Source organism: Malaya genurostris, chromosome 2, assembly GCF_030247185.1.
Source record: "Malaya genurostris strain Urasoe2022 chromosome 2, Malgen_1.1, whole genome shotgun sequence".
NCBI lineage: Eukaryota > Metazoa > Arthropoda > Insecta > Diptera > Culicidae > Malaya > Malaya genurostris.
In genome coordinates, this window is record NC_080571.1 from 284725308 (window position 1) to 284751696 (window position 26389).

The window sequence follows — 26389 nt, forward strand, 5'->3', positions numbered from 1 at the left end:
CTGTGGATTGTATAATACCATAAAGTATACATTTATGAATAACAGTAAATTTTTTACCTGTATGTGTTCCTTTTCATCGCCATTGAATACGTTTGAATTGGTGTAGTTGAATCGAGGGTCTAGATAAATGGCCATTTTAAAAGCCATCGACGTACGAAGATTCTCGAGACGTGTAGATAATGCCTTCGTTAGTTCATGAGCAAAAGGATTATTCTCTTGCTTTTTAACCAGACATATGGTTATCAACCATTCCATGTAAAAATCGCTCAAAGATACATGCGATTCCTGTAACTTTTTTGTACAAACATAACATGGCTTGAAGGCTTCCAAATAGTTTTGGATGAAGTCCCAGTGAATAGCGAGGTCTGTAAATTCCATTTGTAAAAATTTGGTCAAATTAAAACATAAATGAGTTCTTTCAATGAAAATTTTACCAAGTTCAGGAAACTCTAGAGCAAGCTGAGAGAAGAACTGTTTTTGGATGGTAAAGTATTCAAACATTTTATAAATGCCTCCCCATCTTGTTTGACACCATACTGGAGGATATTTCGCATGGTGGTATTCAAAACTGGTTTTATATTTTATGTTCTTACAGCGCTTAGCGATCTCGGTAATTTGTTTAACTTTCTCGTTGCTTTTATTAACTACATCGAGGATAGCTAGTTGCAGCGTATGAACTGCACATCTAACCATATTAAGATTTTCTCTGGCTTGATCATTAAAATCATTTGTAATATTGTCGGCTACTTCTTGTGCAGTTTCATTTGCTACGTCGCTTTCTTCGATTTCATCGTATAATGAAAGAATTGGCGCTTCAAACTCATCCTTCAGTTGTCGTATACATGCAAGCATATTAGCTCCATTGTCGACTGTTATTGAAAACACTTGCAGAAGTGTAACATCATAGCGAGCTAATATTGCTAGTACCTTATCTTTAAGGAATGCAGCAGTTTGCCTTTCTTTTACCTCAATCATACCTAGTAAAAAGTACTATTAGAAAACAGAAAATTACAAACAATATTGCAATTTACCCAGCGTTCTTGCTACAACTTTATCGCCTATTGCATATTGCACTCCAACACCCAAAATGTGGTGATTCATTCGACTAGCCGAATCAATCATTAAACACAGTAATCGTGATTTCATTTCAGCTGCCATAATTGGTATCATTCTGTTAGCAATTTCGTTGATATAAGATTTTGCATTAGGTCTATTTAGAGTGAGTCCAAATGCTTCCCCCAAAGGATCAAAAATTTGTCGCAATCCTTCCCAATCGAAACACGACAGAGGCAGATTATGATACGCAATAAGTTTTATTGCTGAATCAATAATCATCTGTTTATCGATAGCCACCGCTTTTTTTGGAACATTTCGTATTTTGATTTTTACTTTTTCACTGAAAAGACCATGCAGGGTAGCCAAAGTCTTGTGACGCGTTCTAAAATGCCGGATAAAATTGCAGGCATCATACCTTGATTGAATGTATGTACACTTGTTTTCAATTCCTTCAATTTGGCAATACACCCGTTCGCCTTCGTGGCGTACAAATTTAGAAGCAATTTCGGAATAATTTTTCGATTCTTCATGCTTACGCTTTCCAGTAGTCATTTTGAGAACTTTTAGTTTACAATCGTTACAAAATAATTGATACTGAATATCACTATAACGGCGTCAAATGAATTGTTAGGCCTTCAATTGACTGGTATTCGGGTTCAAATCGAAGATGAACTTTGAATGTATTGAAGATATGTCTATTCATATGAAAAAAAGAGAAGAGGGAATGCAAAGAGCGCGTGAATGACTTATTTAGATCTGTCAAATCGTTTCATTTTCAATGAACACTAGTAGTGAAGAGAAGGCCTGTCGGATTAAACTGAGCAGTGTTGTAAAATCAAATTCAAATGAATGAAGTGAATTTTTACTGCACTGGCAGAAACAACCAAAACGTAATCCGAAACAAGAAGCATCGATCAGGCCGGGGGTTCGAAAGCTGTACAATACGATTCTTGCTGGAAATTTGAACTGCATAATCATGGACGACGAAACCTACGTGGAACTCGATTACAAATCCTTGCCGGGACCACAATATTATACGGTGCGAGAAGGGCCAGTCCGAGACATCGATTGAAGTCGAAAAATTTGGTATGAAAGCTATGATCTGGCAAGCAATTTGTAGCTGCGGTAAGATTTCGAAACCCTTCATCACCACTACTTCAATGAACAGCGAAATATACATCAAGGAATGTTTACAAAAACGACTTCGACCCATGATTCGAAACCACAAGGATCCTGTTATCTTCTGGCCAGATCTTGCTTCTTGCCACTACTCGAAATCAACGGTAGAATGGTATACTACCAAAAATGTCACTTTCGTCCCAAAAGACATGAATCCACCAAATTGTCCACAACTTCGACCAATTGAGAAATTTTGGGCATTAACGAAGGCACATCTTAGGAAACATGTCTCGGCAGCTGAAATCATTAAACAGTTCGAAAAAGGCGGGTGGGTAATGTCAGAGACATAACTGGATGTCGTGAATACGAAAACAAATGACATGTTCCTTAACACTTCCGAATATCAAATAGTTGATCAATTGTATGAATTATGCAAGCATTCCCCTTTTCCACATTTTTCGCAAAAACAAAGAAGGCTTCACTTGATCTCGATTACTGTGAATTTCACACAGCGAAAAGTGCAAGAATCTAACCAAACTGTTCTACATTTGCACTAAACTGAGGATATTTTCTTTCGATTTGCGAACAACACATCCTAATAGTTCTTCAGAAAACTTTTAGAGCCATTAGAACGGCTGATTTTTTATAATGCTTTCCAACGATGCTTATTCATCCATCGAAATGACTGGCAGCTGTGACGTAATCACTCTTATCGGAAGCGAAACTAGCTTTGCAAACGGCACAAAATACATCTGCTCGCATTGGCGATAGAATCCAAACTGATTAGATTTTTGTTAGGAGCTTTCTTTTACGTGATTTCGTTTGTAGCATTTTCACTAATGGGCGGTCCTAACGGCTATAAAAATAGTCGCATACAGAATATTAATGTCGATTATTTTATTTCGCATTTGCAAATTTATTGAAAAAAAAAACTATCAATATGCTGTAGGGATTCATTTCCAGCATTCAGAAGGGACAAATTGCGTAATTCTCTACGATATTAAACTCGGAACATTTTTCGCAAAAAAAAGCTTCACTTGATCTCGATTACTGTGAATTTCACACAGCGAAAAGTGCACAAATCTAACCAAATTGTTCTTGATTTGCACTAAACTGAGGATAATTACCTGCGGTTTGCGAAAAACAAATCCTAATAGTTCTTTAGAAAAATTTTAGAGCCATTAGAACGGCTGATTTTTTATAATGCTCTCCAACGTTGCTTTTTCATCCATCGAAATGACTGGCAGCTGTGACGTAATCGCTCTTGTCGAAAGCGAAACTAGCTGTGCAGACGACACAAAACACATCTGCTCGCAGTGGCGATAGAATCCAAACTGATTCAATTTTTGTTAAGAGATTTCCTTTTATTTGATTTCGTTTGTAGCTTTTCCACTAATGGGCGGTCCTAACGGCTATAAAAATAGCCGCATATAGAATTTCAATGTCGATTATTTCATTTCGGATTTGCATAATTTATTGAAAAAAAACTATCAATATGCTGTAGGGATTCATTTCCAGCATTCAGAAGGGACAAATTGCGTAATTCTCTACGATATTAAACTCGGAACATTTTTCGCAAAAAAAAGCTTCACTTGATCTCGATTACTGTGAATTTCACACAGCGAAAAGTGCACAAATCTAACCAAATTGTTCTTGATTTGCACTAAACTGAGGATAATTACCTGCGGTTTGCGAAAAACAAATCCTAATAGTTCTTTAGAAAAATTTTAGAGCCATTAGAACGGCTGATTTTTTATAATGCTCTCCAACGTTGCTTTTTCATCCATCGAAATGACTGGCAGCTGTGACGTAATCGCTCTTGTCGAAAGCGAAACTAGCTGTGCAGACGACACAAAACACATCTGCTCGCAGTGGCGATAGAATCCAAACTGATTCAATTTTTGTTAAGAGTTTCCTTTATGTGATTTCGTTTGTAGCTTTTTCACTAATGGGCGGTCCTAACGGCTATAAAAATAGCCGCATATAGAATTTCAATGTCGATTATTTCATTTCGGATTTGCATAATTTATTGAAAGAGACTATCAATATGCTGTAGGGATTCGTTTCTAGCATTCAGAAGGACCAAATTGAGGAACTCACTACGATATTCACCACTTTTGGAAACATTTTTCTTGAACGATTTGTTGTACAGCAGCAGCTATTTTCTTCTCTTCCTCAGAACGCGTTCTGATTGGCTGGTGTTGACATGGGTCAAATGAGATAGGTTTTTCAATAGTGTACTATTGAAATACTTCAATGCTCTTGCTATACACGTTTAAGTTGAAAAATTTCGATTCTATTGGTAGTTAGATTATATAAATCCTTCCACAGATCACTGAGCTATGAGCTTTCAAAATACGAGAAAGGCAAACGCGCCATATGAATTATCCTCTTTGATACTCGTTTATACCAAACATTTCAGAAAAGTTTAATTTTGAACTATTTGAGATTATGTCACACAACTGAAAATTTTATCATAAAATTGTGATCATATTTCCGATGGCATGTAGCAAAAATTATGTTGATTCGTTAGATACAACAAGAGATATTCACGATCAAAAACTTATCACTCTCTCAGAGGGTAAATTTTGAAAAGGCACCCCATAGTAAAGTAAGTCGTATTCACGACAAAAGATTGGAAAAAAGTGTCAAAACTTGTCCCCAAGAAGTCTGTACGGAATTTAATGAGGAACGTTCGCAAGAAGGTGCGCCAGCTGGTCTACAATGGCTAAGTAGCAAACGTTGAGAATAACATTCTGTTGTTGTAGTTGTAGAGTGCTTCCCTACAACTTCTTCCTGGACGCCATTTTTGTACGATGAACGGTTTCCAAATTACAACAAGACCCGTAAACTGTTTTAGCTGTAACTTATTCATTTTTCAAAAGGCACGGATGGGATAGCCATCAATCTGTAGGTTTTAATAACAGCTTTAAAATAAAAATTATCAAAAAAAAAATTGATACCATGCTTTTTTTATTTAAATTTTTTGGATTAATAAGAAAAAATTCAAAAATTTTTTTTAGTGTATATTCTTTTTAGAGTGCCCAATCGATTCCCTACAACTTCTTTCTGAACGCCATTTTTGTACAATTAACGGTTTCCGAGTTACGATTTGAAAAAGGCAATTTTTGTGAAATGCAAAACTACATACGCCCTTTTTAAAAATCAATCGTGAGTCGGATTGACCTCTCCATCGGCTAAAAACTTATGGTTTGCCATACTGAAGCCATGTGCAAAGTTTCATCCAAATCGGAAAAAATCGATTCTGATTTTGTTACTTTTTCGTCTACTCATTTCTGGAATTGCTCCGGAGCTACCCCAAATCCAATAGCGCTGGAGTGGATCAAAAAATTGATTTTTTTTCAGTTTTTGCAATGACTGAGCAGAAACATATATTGGAGAAGCCAAATGAAGGAAAAACTAACAGAAAAGATGAATTTTTGGAAAAAGATACGCTCAGAGACAGGACTCGAACCTGCGTTCTTATGCATTCCGTGCATACGCGCTACTATTTCGTAACTCTGAATCTTATTTTAGTCACTCTAAAACGCCAGTCAGACACAGTAGAACGTACATCGAACATGGTCTACATCCTGGCCGTCACCTGACCGATAGCTTACATCCAAACATCTTCTCTGTCCACCAAACACTAGTCTTCTCGCTTTATACCTATTTCTCCGATCAAGCATTGAGTAGCAGAGTGTACTTTTAATCGCTTGTCACCTTCTTTAATGGTGCCAGTCGCTGGCTGGACATCGTCAGCGACAGACACCTATGAAGGTTGTATTGATTGTCTGCCCTTTCCTACCAGAAGCAGATTGTTACGGAAAATCAAACCGCAATTGTTCGATGTACGTGCTACTGTGTCTGACTGGCGTTTTAGAGTGACTAAAACAAGATTCAGAGTGGTGAAATGGTAGCGCGTATGCACGGAATGCATAAGAACGCAGGTTCGAGTCATGTCTCTGAGCGTATCTTTTTCCAAAAATTCATCTTTTCTGTTAGTTTTTCTTTCATTTGGCTTCTCCAATATATGTTTCCGCTCAGTTGTTGCAAAAACTGAACTTGGTGATGGCGGCTTTACGTCAAACTAAAAATTAATAAATCGTGAAATTTTTTTATTACATTGCTTTACTTTTTCTTCCCTTTCTCTATAGAAAGGTAATAAAATTGCTGGAAAACCAACTTTTGATTGGAGCTTCGGAGACCCCTGGTAACATAAACAATTCGACTCAGCTCAACGGGATCTGAAAGTATCTGTGTGTTAGTGCTCAGCTCAGTTTTCAGCCATCTGATCTGATTTCATATGAAAAACTGGCAAATTTAGCTCCGATTTATAATTTGAAAAAAAGTATGGAAATGAGACACTAATTTGCATGTGATACGGTTGGGGCAACAGTAAAATCAAATGGTCATTTCATCAAAGGATTATTATACCGAATCAGGCTTTGAAAGAAAAAAAAAAGCGATCGAAAAATGAGACGAAACCATATTTTTTTATCACGGCAAAAAGTTCCGAAGCGGCCGGGTACAAAATATTCGGATAATATTGAATGTGGAATTCTGCCACACGCGCCATATAGTTCGTTCTTGGCGTCATCTGACTATTATCAGTTATTCGCTAAATCGGCTCCAATTTTGGAGGAGGAAACGAATGGGTAATGTCAGAGATATAGCTGGATAACGTGAATAAGAATGGAACTGGCGTGCTTCCTTCAATTAAACATACGATTTATACACCTGAAATGTATTATGCCACCAAAATTTATAGAACACGAAATGCATCGAGACGTACATTGAAGCGGACGACAAGCGAATCTCTGGCCAGAAGTTTTTGAGTCGGCAAGTGCCATCTGGTGAAATTCAGGAACAAGATAATTGATAAATTTGTCATTAAGTAATTGATGTGGCAGACGATCTGCGGGTGCGAAAAATTCAACAAGCCATACATAACGACCGGCACCATCAATGACTAATAATATAAAAAGGAATGCCACCAGAAATTCGTGCTACGCTTCCTCCGGTTCGACGAAGGTGATACACTGCTTTGGCTGGATTTGGCATCGTGCTGTTACGGAAGATCTTCAAAAAAAAAACGGCAGAGATTTGAAGAAAGAGTGGATGAAAGTGTGTACGGAAAATTTGATGTGGGCATTTAGTCTAGGAGATGAAGTTTTAAAAGTCAACTTTGCAAAATAATAATATATCATCAGTATTCATGCTAAGCCGGACACGAAGGATTCTGTTGTTTTATCGGAATCATGTAAATAGTTAGTGCCCTACAGACACAAATTTATTTACTGTCATCTACTTTCGAAACCTCAAATTGAGTGGTGACAGTGCTATGTGTTTAGATGTCCAATAAGGTATTCAATTAAGAGTAAGAATATTTTGTTTATCAATTCTAATTGTTTGAACGATAATGATTTCCGCAACTAGATCAAGATAACAAGATCCAAAACGTCATACCACGCATGGCAGTACAATTTACGATTATCATCGTACGTCGTTTCATTAAATTAACTAGTCAGCATGAGAGGAGTAGCAATCACTGCTCAGCCGAAGGCAAAGATCAACTAACTGGTTGTAAACAGCTAGTTCATTCATTACAGTGTCTTTGCCGTCGTCGACGTTATCTAGCGTCTAAAAGATATACCGACACCGTAACAATTTCCGATGCGATCACACTGAAACAGTAAAGTGGTAGACGGGCAACCACCGAATGTCCACATGGGCACAGGGATGCGATCATCTTCACACTCTTCGTGTTTACCTTTCGTGGTGGTGAAGAAATCGCCTCATCATTATCGTCATCATCATCATCATCGTCATTATCAGTGACTAGCATCAGGCCACATCTCAAGAATGGGGCACATCGTACGATATCGGGTAGAACACATACGAACAGGCCAAAATCAAACACCACTACCGATAAACCCGGCTTCGGAACCGCTGTCAGTTGTGTATGTTTTGCTTTAGAGAACGATGAAATTCGCAGCAACAATGAGAAAGTTTTATAATCAAATGCAATCGGCAAGTTCAAGGATTGATGTTCAACTAAACTACAGTTTGATGTATAAGTTTTGTTCATCAACATCTTGTTTTCGTCTAAAATTGCATCAGCAATTTATATCCAAGTTTACACGCTAATGATGCTGAAGTTGATGAGTCACCAACACGAAACTAGCCAAACTGAATTTTAGGATGTGTAAGACTAACAAATTTCACAACATCGTATTGTTTGGACGAATCGTTTTCATGTAACTTTGTTTTTTTTGTTGCCGATCTACCATCAACTAATTAATTGGTTTGTGCTGTTTGCTTGATGATGCAGAATTTATTAGATTCATTAGATGGTGTGATAAACTTCAATTGATTAATATCCTTTGTCCACCAGGTGTGTTAAGCAATAAATTCAATATATTTTATTCAAAGTCGTTGCCTTCAAAAGCTATGCATTCTGTGCCGAACGTAAGCGGTCTGACCAAGACTGACTTGGATGAGATGTAAAACGCAAATAGGCCTGACTAAAAAATATCTTTTAAATAAAAAAAAGCTATGCATTTTCCATTGTCGGCGGAACTGTTCATCCTTCGAAGTGACTCTGCCGTGGAGCCATTTTTCTATATCTGCATGAATATTAAAGTGCTGTTTAGCACATTGCGTGGAACTTCGATCTGGTGAGTATGGCGGGTGAGGCAAAAGTTCCCATCTGAGTTCAGAAACGATGTTTTTGACGCGTTGTCGTGCTACAAAATAACTTTCTTAACAGATCGGCTGAAAAGTTCGTATCGTTTCTATGAGAGGGCACCACTAGAATCAAATCCATACCATTTTCAGTTAGTACCAACCTTCAAAAGATACGATCAAAAACTACAACGAATTGATGATTCTGAGCAGTGTTTGGAGCTGTTATATCGAAATAAGACCGATTTTTTCGTCGATATATAACAATGGACGAAACATGGCTCCATAGATTCACTCCGGAGTCCAATCGACAGTCAGCTGAGTGGACTGCACGCGATGAACAGAACCCAAAGCGTGGAAAGACTCAACAATCGGCCGGTAAGGTTATGGCCAGTGGCGTCTCGTCCTCATGTGCACCTCGTGCACTGCACAACCGGTCGAATTGAAGGAATGAACTGCGTCCCCAACCCCATCCAAATGCAATTATTTTTTTGGAATCTTTATTTATTCGATGAAAGCAGGTTGGATCGCACCGAAATTGCGTGTATTTACACGCATCTCATATATATCAGACATAAAATTTCAAGTATCTGTTGTCGCTGTGTTAGTGTCTTTTCCGTGCACATGAGTTACTGCACAGGTTCAAGTAGAAAAAGAATTACTCAGCTTAGCTCTGAGATTTTTTTGTTTATTAAAAAATTCCATCTGAAAGTATATCGTTATCTCATTGTATTGAATCTCCATTCCTCAATCTTTTGTTTTTACTTACAACGAATTGTTACATCTGCTATCATACCACATAAGCAGTGCACAACTAGTCAATTTTGTCACGAGACGGCGTCTGTATTTTGGGATTCGCATGGTATAATTTTCATCGACTACCTTGAAAAGGGAAAAACCATCAACAGTGACTATTATATAGCGTTATTAGAGCGTTTGAAGGACGAAATTTCAATAAAAACGGCCTCATTTGAAGAAGAAAAAGTACAGGTGTGTAATGTCAGAGACATAACTGGATGTCGTGAATTCGAATAAAACTGACACTCTTACTTTATACTTCCGAATATAAATTAGTTGATCGATAGTGTGAATTGTGCAAGTTTTGCTCTTTTACACTACTAGAATTTGAAACGATACACCTAAACTACAGTACAGATTAGTTACATTGAACATTCTGACACACAAATATTACGAATGCTTTTTTCGCTTGCGGTAACAAGCTTTGTATTTTGCTTGGAGATTATTCGATCGCACCATAATTAACACGATGACAACGACAGCCAAATTCGAAATGAATGGCCTCTGAGTCGGCGCTATGCATTTTATATAGCAAATCTGCAGAAAGTTCACTACAAACTACAACTGGTTGAAAAATGGGCCGTATACAATATAGTGCAGTAAAATTTCGCATAATTCTTTGAGTATAAAATTATGGTTCTAAATGGCACCTTAGAGAATTTTGATGTCGATTATTTCATTTCGGATTTCAATATTTTAGTAAAAGATACTATTAAAATGCTGTACGGGATTAATTTTTGGCATCACAGAAGAGCCAAATTGTATAATTTTCTAAGATATTAAACACTGATTGGATATAAACGATTTTAAACACTGTTTTAGAACTGTGAAAATTGCAAAAAACTGATCAAATTATCTAAAATTTCCACTACACTGATAATTTTAATTTTCGATTTACAAATAAGCAATCTTTACAGTTCTTTAGGTAACATTTAGAGCCATTAGAAGAGCTGATTTTGCAGAATGTTCCACATTGTTGTCAATTTTCCATTGTATTTTGCCCCAATGCAAACGACCACCAATAGGTGGCTCTGCGACCTGAGCGTTTGAGGTTTTGTACAACGCTAAAAAGTCTGTTCTTATTACTAGCGACTGCTCCACCTGACGACCGAAGTCCAAATGAGAGCATTGACGACTGCTGCTCCCGACGATTGAAGTCCAAATGAAAGCACGACCTAAGCGTTTGAGGCCTTATAACACGCAAAAGGCCTGCTTTCATTGCCAACTGCTCCACCGGAGACTGAAGTCTAAATGAGAGTTGCGACCTGAGCGTTTGAGGTTTTTAACCACGCATAAAGTGCACTCTCCGAAGCTGCTGGTTGACAAAATCATTCCCACGACGTCCGCTTCCTTCCAACTCACAAGAAGAAATGATCGATTTTTGACCACGGTTCCCCTTTTATACGCAGTCAGTTGAAGATATGTGCCTGATTACCTCAAAAACATCGTCCTTGCGCGAAAAACCCAAGCGAAAGTGAAGAGTTTTCCATGTTGTTTTCAAATTTTCAGAAAATTTAATTTTTGAGTTGCTTGTGGTTATCTCACACTGTTCAAAATATTATCCTAAATTCCTGATCATATTAAAGTTAATCAAATTCGAGATTATTTTTGCACTAACTTTCACAGTATCACATTAGTGTATATTTCTAGGTGCATCAAGTTTACCGTGTATTACCGTGTAGCGTTTGTTATGCAGCATCAAAATCATTATGCATGTTAGAAGTATACGGTGAACATACTCTCGCTGAGTAAACATGCAAAAAAATCGTTTGGGCGGCTCTCAAATTTTGACTTAGAAGACAAGGAACGTCCCTCACAATTGAAAAAGTTCAAAGATGAATACTTGGAAACGTTGCTCGAAAAAGTCTAGTTCCAAACACTTCTGAAGTAGTCCTCATCATTTGGAGTCAAATCGAAAAATGTCGGTCAATCGGAAAATGCGCAAAGCCATGAGAATGGTTGAAAACAGTAATCGTCATCATAAAGTAATTTTGCTTGATGAAAATGCAAGACCTTAGGTTTAGAAACGTCGCTGAAATGGGAAATTCTGCCCCACTAGCAGTATGTACCGGAAATTGCTTCATCCGATTACCATTTGTTTCGATCCATGACAATAAATAGGATGGATTATTTCATCGCATCTAAAAAAAGGAACTTTTTAACTTGGTTTCCGAGCTTCACCAGAAGCTTGGCAGACAGTAGTGAATAACGATGGATAGTATCAAGTGTACAACTGCTTACAGACGTATTATTCAAAGTCTTGTCCCTCGCTAGCGACAACTTTCTCCCATTTTTCCGGGCATTTTTGGATCCCGGCTCGAAAAAAGGAGTCCTCTTTTGACGCTATCCATGAAGCAATCCATTTTTCCAACTCTTCGAAGGATTGAAAATGTTGATCTGCCAGGCCGTGTGCCATCAAACGGAATAGGTGGAAGTCAGAAGGGGCGACATCTGGGGAATACGGCGGATGGGGCAAGACTTTCCATTTCAGCGTTTGCAGGTACTTTTTGACCACTTATGCAACATGAGGCCGAGCATTGTCGTGCTGACTTTGTCATGTCGCTCTTGATATTGAGCCCGTTTTTTTAGCGCGCGACTAAGGCGCATCAGTTGCGTTCGGTAGCGATCTCCTGTGATGGTTTCACCCGGTTTTAAGAGCTCGTAGTAAATCACACCGAGCTGATCCCACCAAATACAAATCATAACCTTGGCGCCGTAAATATTCGGTTTTGCCTTTGACGAAGTAGCATGCCCGGGCTTTCCCCATGGTTATCTGCGTTTAGGATTATCGTATTGAACCCACTTTTCATCACCGGTTACGATTCGATGTAAAAACCCCTTACGATTTTGTCTTTGAAGCAGTTGCTCACATACAAATAGACGGCGCTCGATGTCCCTCGGTTTCAACTCGTACGGCACCCAGTTTCCTTCTTTCTGAATCATGCCCAGGGCCTTGAGATGTTTTGAAATGGCTTGCTGACTCATTCCCAACAATTCGGAAAGTTCTTCTTGGGTTTGGTACGAATCTTCATCAAGCAGTGCTTCTTGTTGTTCATCTTTGAAGGTTTTGTCGTGAATACGACTTACTTTACTATGGGGTGCCTTTACAAAATTTACCCTCTGAGAGAGTGATAAGTTTTTGATCGTGAATATCTCTTTTTGTATCTAACGAATCAACATAGTTTTTGCTACATGCCATCGGGAATATAATAACAATTTTATGATAAAATTTTCAGTTGTGTGACATAATCTCAAATAATTCAAAATTAAACTTTTCTGAAATGTTTGGTATAAACGAGTATCAAAGAGGATAATTCATAAGGCGCGTTTGCCTTTCTCGTATTTTGAAAGCTCATAGCTCAGTGATTTGTGAAAAGATTTATATAATCTAAGTACCAATAGAATCGAAATTTTTCAACTTAAACGTGTATAGCAACAGCACTGAAGTATTTCAATAGTACACTATTGAAAAACCTATCTAATTTGACCCATATCCACACCAGCCAATCAGAACGCGTTCTCAGAAAGAGAACAAAATATCTGCTGCTGTACAACAAATCGTTGAAGGAAAATGTTCCGAAAAGTGGTGAATATCGTAGTGAGTTCCTCAATTTGGTCCTTCTGAATGCTAGAAACGAATCCTTACAGCACATTGATAGTTTCTTTCAATAAATTATGCAAATCCGAAATGAATAATCGACATTCAAATTCTGTATGCGGCTATTTTTATAGCCGTTAGGACCGCCCATTAGTGAAAAAGCTACAAACGAAATCACATAAAAACAAAGCTCCTAGCAAAAATTGAATCAGTTTGGCTTATATCGCCACTGCGAGCAGATGTATTTTGAGTCGTTTGCAAAGCTAGTTTCGCTTCCGACAAGAGCGATTACGTCACAACTGCCAGTCATTTTCATTGGTGGAAAAACAACGGTGAAGAGCATCACACAAAATCAGCCGTTCTAATGGCTCTAAAAGTTTTCTAAAGAACTATTAGGAATTGTTTTTCTCAAGTCTAAGGTAAATATCCTCAGTTTAGTGCAAATCTAAAACAGTTTGGTTAGATTTGTGCACTTTTCGCTGTGTGAAACTCACAGTAATCGAGATCAAGTGAAGCTTTCTTTGTTTTTGCGAAAATTGTGGAACAGGGGAATGCTTGCATAATTCATACAATTGATCAACTAATTGATATTCGGATGTATTAAAAAACATGTCAGTTGTTTTCTTATTCACGACATCCACTCGCCTTTTTGTCGTGAATACGACTTACTTTACTATGGGGTGCCTTTCCAAAATTAGCCATATGGAAGAATGGGCAGAACTTAATCGTGAATATCTCGACTTGTATTAATGGTAGCAACATAATTCTTTCACCATTTCATCAAAAATATGATCAGGAATTTAGGATAATATTTTGAACAGTGTGAGATAACCACAAACAACTCAAAAATTAAGTTTTCTCAAAATTTCAAAATAATGCGGAAAACTCTTTACTTTCGCTTGGGTTTTTCGCGCAAGGACGACGATTTTGAGGTAGTCAGGCACATATCTTCAACTGAATGCGTATAAAAGGGGAACCGTGGTGAAAATCGATCATTTCTTTTCGTGCGTTCGATGGGAGCAGACTTCTGGGGATTAAACCTTCAACCAGCAGCGACGGAGAGGGCGCCTTTTGCGTGGTTAAAACCTCAAACGCTCAGGTAGCAACTTTCATTCGCTTGCTGGCCTTCAAGGCGAGCAGACTGCCATCGCGAGAGTTAAACCATCAACCAGCAGCGACGGAGAGAGCGCCTTTTGCGTGGTTAAAACCTCAAACGCTCAGGTAGCAACTTTCATTCGCTTGCTGGTCTTCAAGGCGAGCAGACTGCCATCGCGAGAGTTAAACCATCAACCAGCAGCGACGGAGAGAGCGCCTTTTGCGTGGTTAAAACCTCAAACGCTCAGGTAGCAACTTTCATTCGCTTGCTGGCCTTCAAGGCGAGCAGACTGCCATCGCGAGAGTTAAGGGCACTCCGCATTCGGCCGAGCCAACCGATCCGAGCTCTCCGGTGTTGACTTCGGCTATGGATGAGCTACCAGCGTGCGCATGTATAGGTACGCCGGACCCGACACGATTGATACAGTGCGAAAAGCTCGGTGAGGAATATCGTTGCCAAAGATATGGATTTTATGTCGGGTCCGGCGTACCTATACATGTGCACGCCGGCAGCTCAGTCATAACCGAAGAGCGAAAAAAAGATCGGCTATGGAAATGTCGGCCGAATGCGGTTTGACCCTTAAACCATCAACCAGCAGCGACGGAGAGAGCGCCTTTTGCGTGGTTAAAACCTCAAACGCTCAGGTAGCAACTTTCATTCGCTTGCTGGCCTTCAAGGCGAGCAGACTGCCATCGCGAGAGTTAAACCATCAACCAGCAGCGACGGAGAGAGCGCCTTTTGCGTGGTTAAAACCTCAAACGCTCAGGTAGCAACTTTCATTCGCTTGCTGGCCTTCAAGGCGAGCAGACTGCCATCGCGAGAGTTAAACCATCAACCAGCAGCGACGGAGAGAGCGCCTTCTGCGTGGTTAAAAGCTCAAACGCTCAGGTAGCAACTTTCATTCGCTTGCTGGGCTTCAAGGCAAGCAGACTGCCATCGCGGGAGTTAAACCATCAGCGACGGAGAGAGCACCTGCCATCATTTGGTTTTCGGTAGTCATAACGAGAAGTTCAATTTTCAGATTGTAGTTCCGCAATATAGGTTTAGAATTCAGAGCCTGCGTGCTGAAACTGGATTCTGGAACTGTATTCCGGAACTAATTTGAGTTTCGAAATTGCAATTCTAGAATTGAAACTGGATTCTGAGTCTGTTATTGGTTCTAAATTTAGTTCTTGAACTCAGGATCCAGTTCTTTATTCCAGACTCCTTCTATTCGATTCTTTTTAGAACCATAATAATACTCCTAAAGAATTATACGGAAATTTACTTTACTGTACTCTATAAAACCCATTCTGGTAGTCATGGCGAAAAATCGTCTTCATGTTTTAGAGCTTAGTTCTGGAATATGGGTTTAGAATTCAGAGTCTGCGTGCTGAACTAACTAAAATCGTCACCATTTTTTTTATTATAAAGAACTATACTGCTTATTTCATAGTATTTAAGTGCGTTTCAGAATGTTTAATGTAACTAATCTGTAATTTAGTCTAGGCGCATCGTTTAAATTTCTAGTAATGAAAGAGGGGAAAGTTGCACAACTCAAACAATCGATGAACTACCAATTCGAATTCGGAAGCATAAATAAATCGTGTCATATTCGTATTCACGACATCCAGTTATGTCTCTGACATTACACACCCGTACTTTTTTCTCTTTCACCACTATGTTTGTCTTCGACATCGAAATCATCATTTTTTTAACGTTGAAATTACTCCCGACACGTTCTTTTAATTAGAGCAGCATCACCGTAAGTTTCTGAGAGCATTCGATGTGCTTCAGCTGTATTTTTTTCCGAATTGTAACAGAAAAGTAAAACTTCCCGCAAATGGCGAGAATTGGGCACAAAGACATTTTCGAGCGTGAATAATACGAAAATAGAAACAACTGTCACTGAAACGGCGATGACAATTTGTTAGGCACTGTACACACTCACTTTAAAGGCATTATAATCTATGTATTTTGACCAGCCTCAGCCGGTACAGCCACCTATCGGAAAACGGCGGAAGCAAAGTTGCACACCTGATAATTAACGACCTGTAACGATACTACAAATTTATTCCAACACATGTTAAATTACAAGAGAGATGTCTTGAGCTGAAGTAGTAGCTGAAGTTGCACTTCTTGATTGACGAAGAGAACGAAAAGTGCACAATGAACCAATGAAATGACGCTTGCCAGTAGCTGATCATTATAACTCACTCGTTCAAAACTTTTCATTAGACGGTGAATAACGACGCCGGCCACGAACAGAGGCTGTGCTACTGAGGGAGGATAGAAAATGTATTAATATGTATCGGAAAAGCTCTAGAATATGTGTTGGTAAACAATACGATTTCAATAGTTTATTAGGGCTACCGAGAGAAAAAAAGTACGGGTGTGTAATGTCAGAGACATAACTGAATGTCGTGAATACGAATATGACACGATTTATTTATGCTTCCGAATTCGAATTGGTAGTTCATCGATTGTTTGAGTTGTGCAACTTTCCCCTCTTTCATTACTAGAAATTTAAACGATGCGCCTAGACTAAATTACAGATTAGTTACATTAAACATTCTGAAACGCACTTAAATACTATGAAATAAGCAGTATAGTTCTTTATAATAAAAAAAAAATGGTGACGGTTTTAGTTAGTTCAGCACGCAGACTCTGAATTCTAAACCCATATTCCAGAACTAAGCTCTAAAACATGAAGACGATTTTTCGCCATGACTACCAGAATGGGTTTTATAAAGTACAGTAAAGTAAATTTCCGCATAATTCTTTAGGAGTATTATTATGGTTCTAAAAAGAACCGAATAGAAGAAGTCTGGAATAAAGAACTGGATCCTGAGTTCAAGAACTAAATTTAGAACCAATAACAGACTCAGAATCCAGTTTCAATTCTAGAATTGCAATTTCGAAACTCAAATTAGTTCCGGAATACAGTTCCAGAATCCAGTTTCAGCACGCAGGCTCTGAATTCTAAACCTATATTGCGGAACTACAATCTGAAAATTGAACTTCTCGTTATGACTACCGAAAACCAAATGATGGCAGGTGCTCTCTCCGTCGCTGATGGTTTAACTCCCGCGATGGCAGTCTGCTTGCCTTGAAGCCCAGCAAGCGAATGAAAGTTGCTACCTGAGCGTTTGAGCTTTTAACCACGCAGAAGGCGCTCTCTCCGTCGCTGCTGGTTGATGGTTTAACTCTCGCGATGGCAGTCTGCTCGCCTTGAAGGCCAGCAAGCGAATGAAAGTTGCTACCTGAGCGTTTGAGGTTTTAACCACGCAAAAGGCGCTCTCTCCGTCGCTGCTGGTTGATGGTTTAACTCTCGCGATGGCAGTCTGCTCGCCTTGAAGACCAGCAAGCGAATGAAAGTTGCTACCTGAGCGTTTGAGGTTTTAACCACGCAAAAGGCGCTCTCTCCGTCGCTGCTGGTTGATGGTTTAACTCTCGCGATGGCAGTCTGCTCGCCTTGAAGGCCAGCAAGCGAATAAGAGTTGCGATCTGAGCGTTTGAGGTTTTAATCACGCAAAAGGTGCACTCTCCGTCGCTGCTGGTTGATGGTTTAACTCTCGCGATGGCAGTCTGCTCGCCTTGAAGGCCAGCAAGCGAATGAAAGTTGCTACCTGAGCGTTTGAGGTTTTAACCACGCAAAAGGCGCCCTCTCCGTCGCTGCTGGTTGAAGGTTTAACTCCCACGACGTCTGCTCCCATCGAACGCAAGAAAAGAAATGATCGATTTTCACCACGGTTCCCCTTTTATACGCATTCAGTTGAAGATATGTGCCTGACTACCTCAAAATCGTCGTCCTTGCGCGAAAAACCCAAGCGAAAGTAAAGAGTTTTCCGCATTATTTTGAAATTTTGAGAAAACTTAATTTTTGAGTTGTTTGTGGTTATCTCACACTGTTCAAAATATTATCCTAAATTCCTGATCATATTTTTGATGAAATGGTGAAAGAATTATGTTGCTACCATTAATACAAGTCGAGATATTCACGATTAAGTTCTGCCCATTCTTCCATATGGCTAATTTTGGAAAGGCACCCCATAGTAAAGTAAGTCGTATTCACGACAAAAATCATTTGATTTTATTGTAATAAATTGGAGCATGACACGTTGCAGAGCCAAAAGCCTTAATATTAGATTCCTTTTATGGAATTTGACCTTCTGTTTGTACATACTTCGCAGTCGATTTATCACGTACAGAACCTTCGCATGACGGATGATACGATTCTACTAACACTAAGAATCCTTCCAGATCGGGACTCGAACATAAGACAAATGGCTTGTAAGATCAGCGTTTTATGCATTGAACCACCAACTCAATTTTGTACTATGAGTATAATATATCATTATTTAAACAATACATAATAACATCTGTACGACTTACCGTTAAATTTGGCCTTTGAGCTATGAACTGATTCTGCAGAAAAGAAGAAAAAACGATTGAAAAATTTATTAGAAAAATCAAAATGGACTTAGTTGAACGAATTCCAGTGAAAAAACTGGCTACTGGATTAAATTTAAGCTACTAAAACTAAACATTTAGGGGTTTTTTGTTTTGTGCAAAAAAAGCACATATTTTGTTTCAAGTTTCTTTGCGTTTCGCCTTCGGCTCGTCAGTGCTTAAAGCAGTTCAAGTAGAACTGCCCTCTCCGCCTACCAGTTCAACTTGAACCGCTAAGCAGACGCAAAGTCCACACTACTTATGTGACCCTTTAAGGATATAACACTAGGTGCCATATCCTATCTGACGTCTCGGGCGTAAACGAATGACGACTGGCTACTGGTCGCCGCAGAGTTTGAACATTTAGGGGTTTTTTGTTTTGTGCAAAAAAGCACATATTTTGTTTCAAGTTTCTTTGCGTTTCGCCTTCGGCTCGTCAGTGCTTAAAGCAGTTCAAGTAGAAGGGTCACATAAGTAGTGTGGACTTTGCGTCTGCTTAGCGGTTCAAGTTGGACTGGTAGGCGGAGATGGCAGTTCTACTTGAACTGCTTTAAGCACTGACGAGCCGAAGGCGAAACGCAAAGAAACTTGATACTAAAACTAGTTCCTAACCAAATAAAATAACCAAACCCTTACTTATCTCGTCCACTAAAAGTGTTACTCAAAGTAAGATGAGCTATTGCTGTTCAATGTACTGGTTTAAAATTTATTCCTTCACTTTTCGCATAGCAATGAATGAAGTAATTAAGATCTCGGATGAAGAATGAGGCTATTGGTACATTTACCCTATAAACGAGGGACGGCTAACTGCTAACAAGTTTTTAAATGATGTCTTCCCGACGACATTTGGTCAATAGCAACACATAACTTAATAAGCCAAGTGACTAAGAAAATGTAATTTCTTCCAAGAGTAATACAATAATTCCAACGCTTCTCTAACTTCTCGAAGCAATGCTTGTAGCAATGTCGTTGGGGGCCACATCTTGAGTATACGGTGGATAAGGAAGCAATTCTAAGTGTAACTCGTTCAATTTAACTATCGTTACCATCGGATCAGTGCATTGTGTTGCTGAAACAGTGTTTTTTTCTTCGCCATATAAGGTCGTTTTTCCTTGATTTTTGCAATTAAATGATTTAACAACGATATGCAGTATTCACTATTGATTGTTCTTTTCTCAAGATAGTCGATGAAGATTATGCCATGTGCATTCCAAAATACTGAAACCAAGTGGTTGTTGTGCCTTTAGACGCTTCGGAAGTGATTTACCGACTGCAGTCCACTAGGATGGTTGTCATTTTAATTTCGGAGAGAAATGAAGGATCCATGTTTCAATCATTGGCACATATCGAAGCAAAAAATATAATTGATTACTTATTAACATACCCAAACACGACTCTAAATCATCAACACGTTGTTTTTTCGGTCCACTGTTAGTAGTTCTTTATTTCAGAGACTCGTATCGCTAAGATGCCTAAGTTCGACTCCTCTGGTAGAAGGTAAAAGTTTAGATACGAGAAGCCTTCTGCTTACTTAAATGACCCTTGTCACGTCGCCCTTTTCCGCACTTTATTATTCACATCCTTGCTCTTCCTTGAGTACTATGGCTCTATAATTTCATATTCTTTCTCTTCTTATAATCTCTAGTTAGTTTGATATCGTTCAAAACCGAAAAAAGTAAAAATTACTGACTGACCAGAAGTCATAAATAAAAAAGTAAAAAGAAAAAAGTAACTTCACATTTCCTTCTCGATGAAGAGTACCTCACTGTACTGCTCCTTGAGTGAAATATGTTTTAAGCACAAACTTAGGTTAACCCTTAAATGACCATACCCGAATCGGCCAGTATTAGTCGAAAATAACGTTTTCGTTCTACACGTCAGCAAAGACATTTAATAAGTGTTTTGCAAATAGCATTAACTTTACGTCTGCTTAGCGGTTCAAGTTGAACTGTTTAAGTTTAAGCAATTAGCAGTTCAATTTTAACTGCTCTGCACTGACGTAAAGATGAAATGTAAAGCAAAATAATGCTATCGTTTATGCTAGGGAAGAGATCATGTACATGCACCTTAAAAGAATTGTCCTCAACATTCACGGGTATGTTATGCTTGACATAGTCATACTAAACTTTAGCGCTACAGATTTAGCTACCCTTGTTTTGCATTTGGCAATGAACTGTAGGTTATATGTCGGTTAAAAAGTCTGACAAAGGAAAAAAAACATGTTTTCAAAATTTGAAGAGTAATTAAGTTGTTACAATGGCATCCCAATTTTTCTGCATCACTTTGAAGCCACCATTTCTCCTTAACCTCAAAATGCGTTATGTTTGTAACAATGTAGAGCAGTGATTCCCAAAGTGGTCCCTACAGCCCACCCAGTGGGCACTAACTCATTTTAAGTGGACAATGAACTCAAAATTGTCGATCGGTGAGCAATGAGCCACAAATAGTGAGCTTCGCCACAGAAAAAGATTGAGAAAGGTTAGTAGCAAATATATTCATGATAAGGTGTTGCAATCAACAAATGGTGTTGCGATCAACAAATGGTCAAATAGTTCAAATGATTAAATACGGGTATTTCGTTCGACTCCCCCATGTTTATACGGTCTCCTTGTCAGAGAACACCAGTTTGCCTTGAACTGCATCTGGCAAATTCTTGAGTTTGCACTGGACAATGCTTCGATATATTTCTATTTGTACTGCTTAAGAAAAAGAAACCGACATTTTTGGTTGATGATTCCGTTCGCGATTTAAATGTAGTAGTAAGAGATGTCTCCTCGCCACACGAGATATTTCTTTGCGAACTTCGACAGCTGAAATCTACCAGTGCCAGTAACCGTAGAAAATTCCTGTTCAGGAAACTGTTTAAAACCTGAAAGTCTTGATGCAGATTCCATCACACTGCAATTAAACTTGATTTGCTTATCGCACGATTCAGAGTCAACAAATTCTTGTAAGCCGACAAAACTGCTAGATTTTTAATTCGATAAAGGGTTGTAGACGACATTTCTTGGATGCTGAATTTGGGATTCCTCTTGTGACAGATGACTTCTTCTTCTTCTTCTGAACGTTTTTGCGACATCCGGCTATCGATTCCCTCCCAATCTTGGTTTACTAGCTATCGGAATACGATTTCCGAATACTTTTGTTACATTAGGAACGGTAAATTTGGTCACATTAATGAATTTTCACAACTTTGCGAGCGAGTAGTATGGCAACATTATGATGGATCGCTACTCTTGCTTAGATGCCATTTCTACAACCGAGAAGCAGATATCAAAATCAAACCTTAGGTGTCGAATGCGACATAGCGTACAAATTTGTACTCTAGTTTCAGAAAAATCAGCTCGCAATTGCAACGCGATCAATTTAATTACGGTAAGGGCTCCCTATTTTATCTCATTTGTAAGGACGTTACCTTAAAAACCTGATTTAGCCACCAAAATCACTACGATTTTTTCATATTTCTGCCTAATTCGCCTTGCTCCACATTGAAAATTGATTCACATTCCTTGGAAATTAAATTAGTAATTAAAAAATCAGCTAAAAACACTTCTGTTATGTTCACTATTGTCCTAATTTCATCTCAAAGGTTTTGTATTCATCCTATCGTTAGTCCTTTATTCATCACATAAATTAGCAATGGCGACAGCAATCAAAACCAAAATATTGCACTATTACACTCTCAGGTTCAAAATGTCAAAATTTTCCATAAAAAGGGCCTAATGCCAACTATGCCACAACACACGATATTAAAAAAACAGTTGGAATCATTTCGACGTTTAAAATTTTTTGGATCGGTTTTATTACCTTTCGTTTCAAAATTAAAATTTTACACTGCAGTTAATTTGGAGAACTTAAAAAAAAAACAAAAAAAGATATGTTACTATTTAGGCATTAGCCCTTCTAAAAACAAAATGTAGTACTAGAGATGCCATTCATACAGATTTATCTGTATTGTATAGATTTTTGCGTTTGCTTTCGTTAAATCAGATTACAGATTTTCTAAATTTAATACAGATTTGTAAAGGTTCATAAAAAGTGAGAAGTAAAACGCTATCAAGTGAATTAAGTGCAAATTTTTATCTCATATTTTTCATTGCTTTTATTGCTTATCAGGTAGTTTCAGAAGTCTTTAATCGTTGAATAAACAAGTGGAAAGAGAACATTACTAACTCATCCAACATTAAATAGTGGTGTAATTATGTGAAATAGTGATCATGTTGTGAAACGAATCGATTAGTAAATATTCAGAAACATGATGAATTGTAAAACTTCAGACGAAAGTGGTTCCTAAATCAAAAAGTGAGTTTATTTTAAATGAAAAAAGCGATCGTTGAAGGTTTTTCAACTATTTTTTTCAATTGGAAAGTGTGGCAAAACCTAGAATAAATGTTTTAAAACGTTCCACAGTTTTGTTCAGGTACGTTTGAAGATATGATTAATGTTCAAAGTTATGAGGTGAAGGAATGAGATGGAAATTGGAGCTGAGATGAAATAGGGAACCCTTACCCTAAGTCACAAACTTTTGAGCTTCGCATGCAAACTGTTGAAGTTTTAACGCAACACGAAGTTTACAAATTCTGCGTATTTTGCTCAACGACAGGCTAAAGATGATGATTTGCAGAAATACTTTGCTCATTTATAATTCCATCCGAAGGACTTTATCTCAAGATCGATATTTTATGAGCACCCACCGAATTCACCTGATTTCGCTCCCTGAAACTTTTTCCTAGTCGATCGACTCCAGAAACCGCTCCGTGGAACGCGTTTCAGCGCCCGAGATGAGATTATGGAAAAATCGCAGATGGCTCTCATACCGAAAACGATATATAAAAAATGTTTTGAGGATTGGATCAAGCGCTGGTATAAGTGTGTTGCAGTCGATGGGGAGTATTTTCAAGGGGACAATATCGATTTTGATGAATAATCTTGTGATGATTTGAAGGAGAAAAAATCCTTTTTTAACCCCCAAATTTATGCAAGGTGCACATATTTTCAAAATTTTCGCCAAGAAAGGGATCATCACAGAGAGCCATAACTGACGAATACGGCGGATGAATTAGAAGCTCCTTATTGGAAAATCTCGGTTCAAAGACACGCAACAACTCAGCTGACTGAATAAATCGTCAAAAATAGCTTCCAGGTGCAATTTATTATCAAGGTCGATCAACGAAGTTCTCTATTTTATCTACTACCAGTTTAGTGATTTACTCAGGCACCAGATATCGAAGAGGATTACGTTGTTTCATTGCAAAGTTAAGTAAACATTCAGTACCTAAGCGCTTACATTCATTACTGTGTGGTAAAGACTTGTGCCTCGCGTGGCAGTGTTTAGCACGTTCCAAATAAATCCATTGCTCTACCGGTACTTTGTATCCGCCTCGGAAGGAAATAAGAAAACGTATCTTAACTCTGCTTCACTAATTCAGTTATGAAACTTTTTATTTACCTACATATACCACCAACTGCCAACAATCCAGCAAAAGTAATGGCAAAAGACGATTACATCTGGGATACATTTCTCACGACTGTATTCGGCTATTCATTTTATTGTATATTTCTATACATTTGAACGGCTGATGCCATTCACACATGTAACTAAAATGAATGTTACCAAATACAAACTTAAATTTGTTATTAGGAAATCTGGGTAAAGTAGACGGTTTCTAGTATTGATCCATTGTTAAATCAAGCAACCAATGAATGAATTACCTGTTCAACATAAATTACTAGATCGTTAAAGGTACATGCTTTTCTGTTTGACTGGTCCTCCTAGCATTTAAAATAAATACAGGCAGTAAAATTCTTTACAAATATTTGTTTTGAATTTTCATTGAAGTATCATCAAACAATTTCATAATCTAACAACACAATATTAATATCATTGGCACTGTCGATCTGATCCAATATTCCGAAACCAATCTTTCTAAACTCCGCTAGGATTATGGACCATATAGCCCCAGCCTCCCATTCCCGTCATATAATAAGTACGCATTTTGTGTGCGATCAATCGGCGACTGCCAACACAGAAAAAAAAATATTTGCACTTGTATTTTGCTTCACACATTGCACAGGTTTCGATCGGTTAGCGATTGTATTCCTCCTGTTGAAATGATATGTAAATTTTAACGTTTGGTCTCCCTAACATTGCATTGCCATCGACTTTCAGAGCTTTGTTTAATTTATGCAATCCCAAAGTAACAGTAAAAACCTAGCGAAAGAAAGAAAGATCCGACGTATAGGAAAGGGATTTCTATTAAATCTATCGTTTCTGGTACGAAAACTGCTATTTCGAATATCTAGAATATCCTCAGCAATCCAAACGTACCCGATTTTCCACAGATGACTTTTGGACACCTTCACACTGTTTTCTCGTTCAAATAATCCACCAAATGACCAGGAAAACTTGAAATTTTAGCCACCACACAAAATACAATGGAACGCCCGGGTGTGACAGAGACCGCTCTGAAATGGTTGCACAGTTCGCATAGGAAGAAAAAGGCCAGAAACGGTAAGTAACTTGTCTTCGGAAAACGCACCACCACTACACGCTACGTGCGCGAAATTACGTCTTTAACACGCGAAGATAACAACCCGACTGATGAAAAACAGCAAAGTCGAAACGGTGGAGTAGCGTCAAAACGATGTGGTTAGTGAAGGATCGCTGCAAAAACAGCATTGGAAAGAGAGGAAAAGCGATAGTACGGTGTAAGCATGTCGACTTCGTTAGCACCAACCTGAGCAGGGTTGGGCGATATTATCATCAACTAGCTGACCCGTCGAACTTCGTCTCGCCAGAAGAATTGTCAAAAGACTAAGTGGTCAACGTTTCTCTCCATTATTTTTCTGATTACTTAACCTACAATTAAATTCGAATTCGACACACACTCGCTTTAGCTCAAAAAGAAGAAATAACACCAAAGATTAATGTGAAAATATGTAATACCTCCGTTTAGCGAAAACTGAACAAATACACAGATTTCCATTCTGAACAGTCCGTTTTAAGGAATTACTCATACGTAAATGTTCACCCGACAGAACAAACTTCGAAGCAGTTTTTTATACATAAAAAAAATCTATTTTTGTGTTCGGTAATAATTTTTCCGGCAACGATCTATACAATATTATTTTTACTGAAAGCTACTGAATATCGGAAAATCCTATGTAAAAGTTACGATTATTTATTGTTTACTGACACGTTCTGTGAACTCTGAAATGTCATTTCTCTTGACGAACTCAGTGAAAGTTTTACCAATATTCGGAAAATTAATAAAAAATAATGAAGAATTTCGGTAATCATCACTACACATTCAGCAGAAATAAAGATCTGTCAAATAACATAATTTTCGGACGTAAAGATGTGAAAATTTCTAGATTTGCAGAGAAAAAAAAGTGGTGCGAATTGATTTCTTCCGAAAAATAGATAATACTGATTCCTAGCGGTAATTTTTCATTTAGTGAATCTATTCAAAAAGCCTTCTACAACTTTTTATTTCAGCACTCTAAAAATATGAAGGGTGATCCCATATTCTACTAAATTTCATCCGAAAGATAATTGATCACTTTATTTGAATAAATTATTTCTGAAGAGAAAATGTAATTCA

The 26389-nt window shown here is 38.2% G+C and overlaps 2 protein-coding genes across 2 annotated transcripts in view; both read right to left on the reverse strand.

The window, feature by feature from the left end:
* The window catches only part of LOC131429252 (uncharacterized), a 42252-nt gene extending 37822 nt beyond the window's left edge, over positions 1–4430 (reverse strand). Inside the window, exon 1 of the mRNA XM_058593302.1 lies at positions 58–4430. Within this exon, the coding sequence (XP_058449285.1) occupies positions 58–975 (918 nt within the window). The 5' untranslated portion in view covers positions 976–4430. The remainder of the gene's footprint in view (positions 1–57) is intronic.
* LOC131430400 (ATP-citrate synthase) overlaps positions 1–25389 on the reverse strand; it is an 80486-nt gene extending 55097 nt beyond the window's left edge. Inside the window, exons 1-2 of the mRNA XM_058595338.1 lie at positions 25114–25389; positions 18729–18761 (exon numbers count right to left, since the gene is read on the reverse strand). The gene's annotated coding sequence lies outside the window, so the exon portion shown is untranslated. The remainder of the gene's footprint in view (positions 1–18728; positions 18762–25113) is intronic.
* Positions 25390–26389: the final 1000 nt, after the last annotated feature.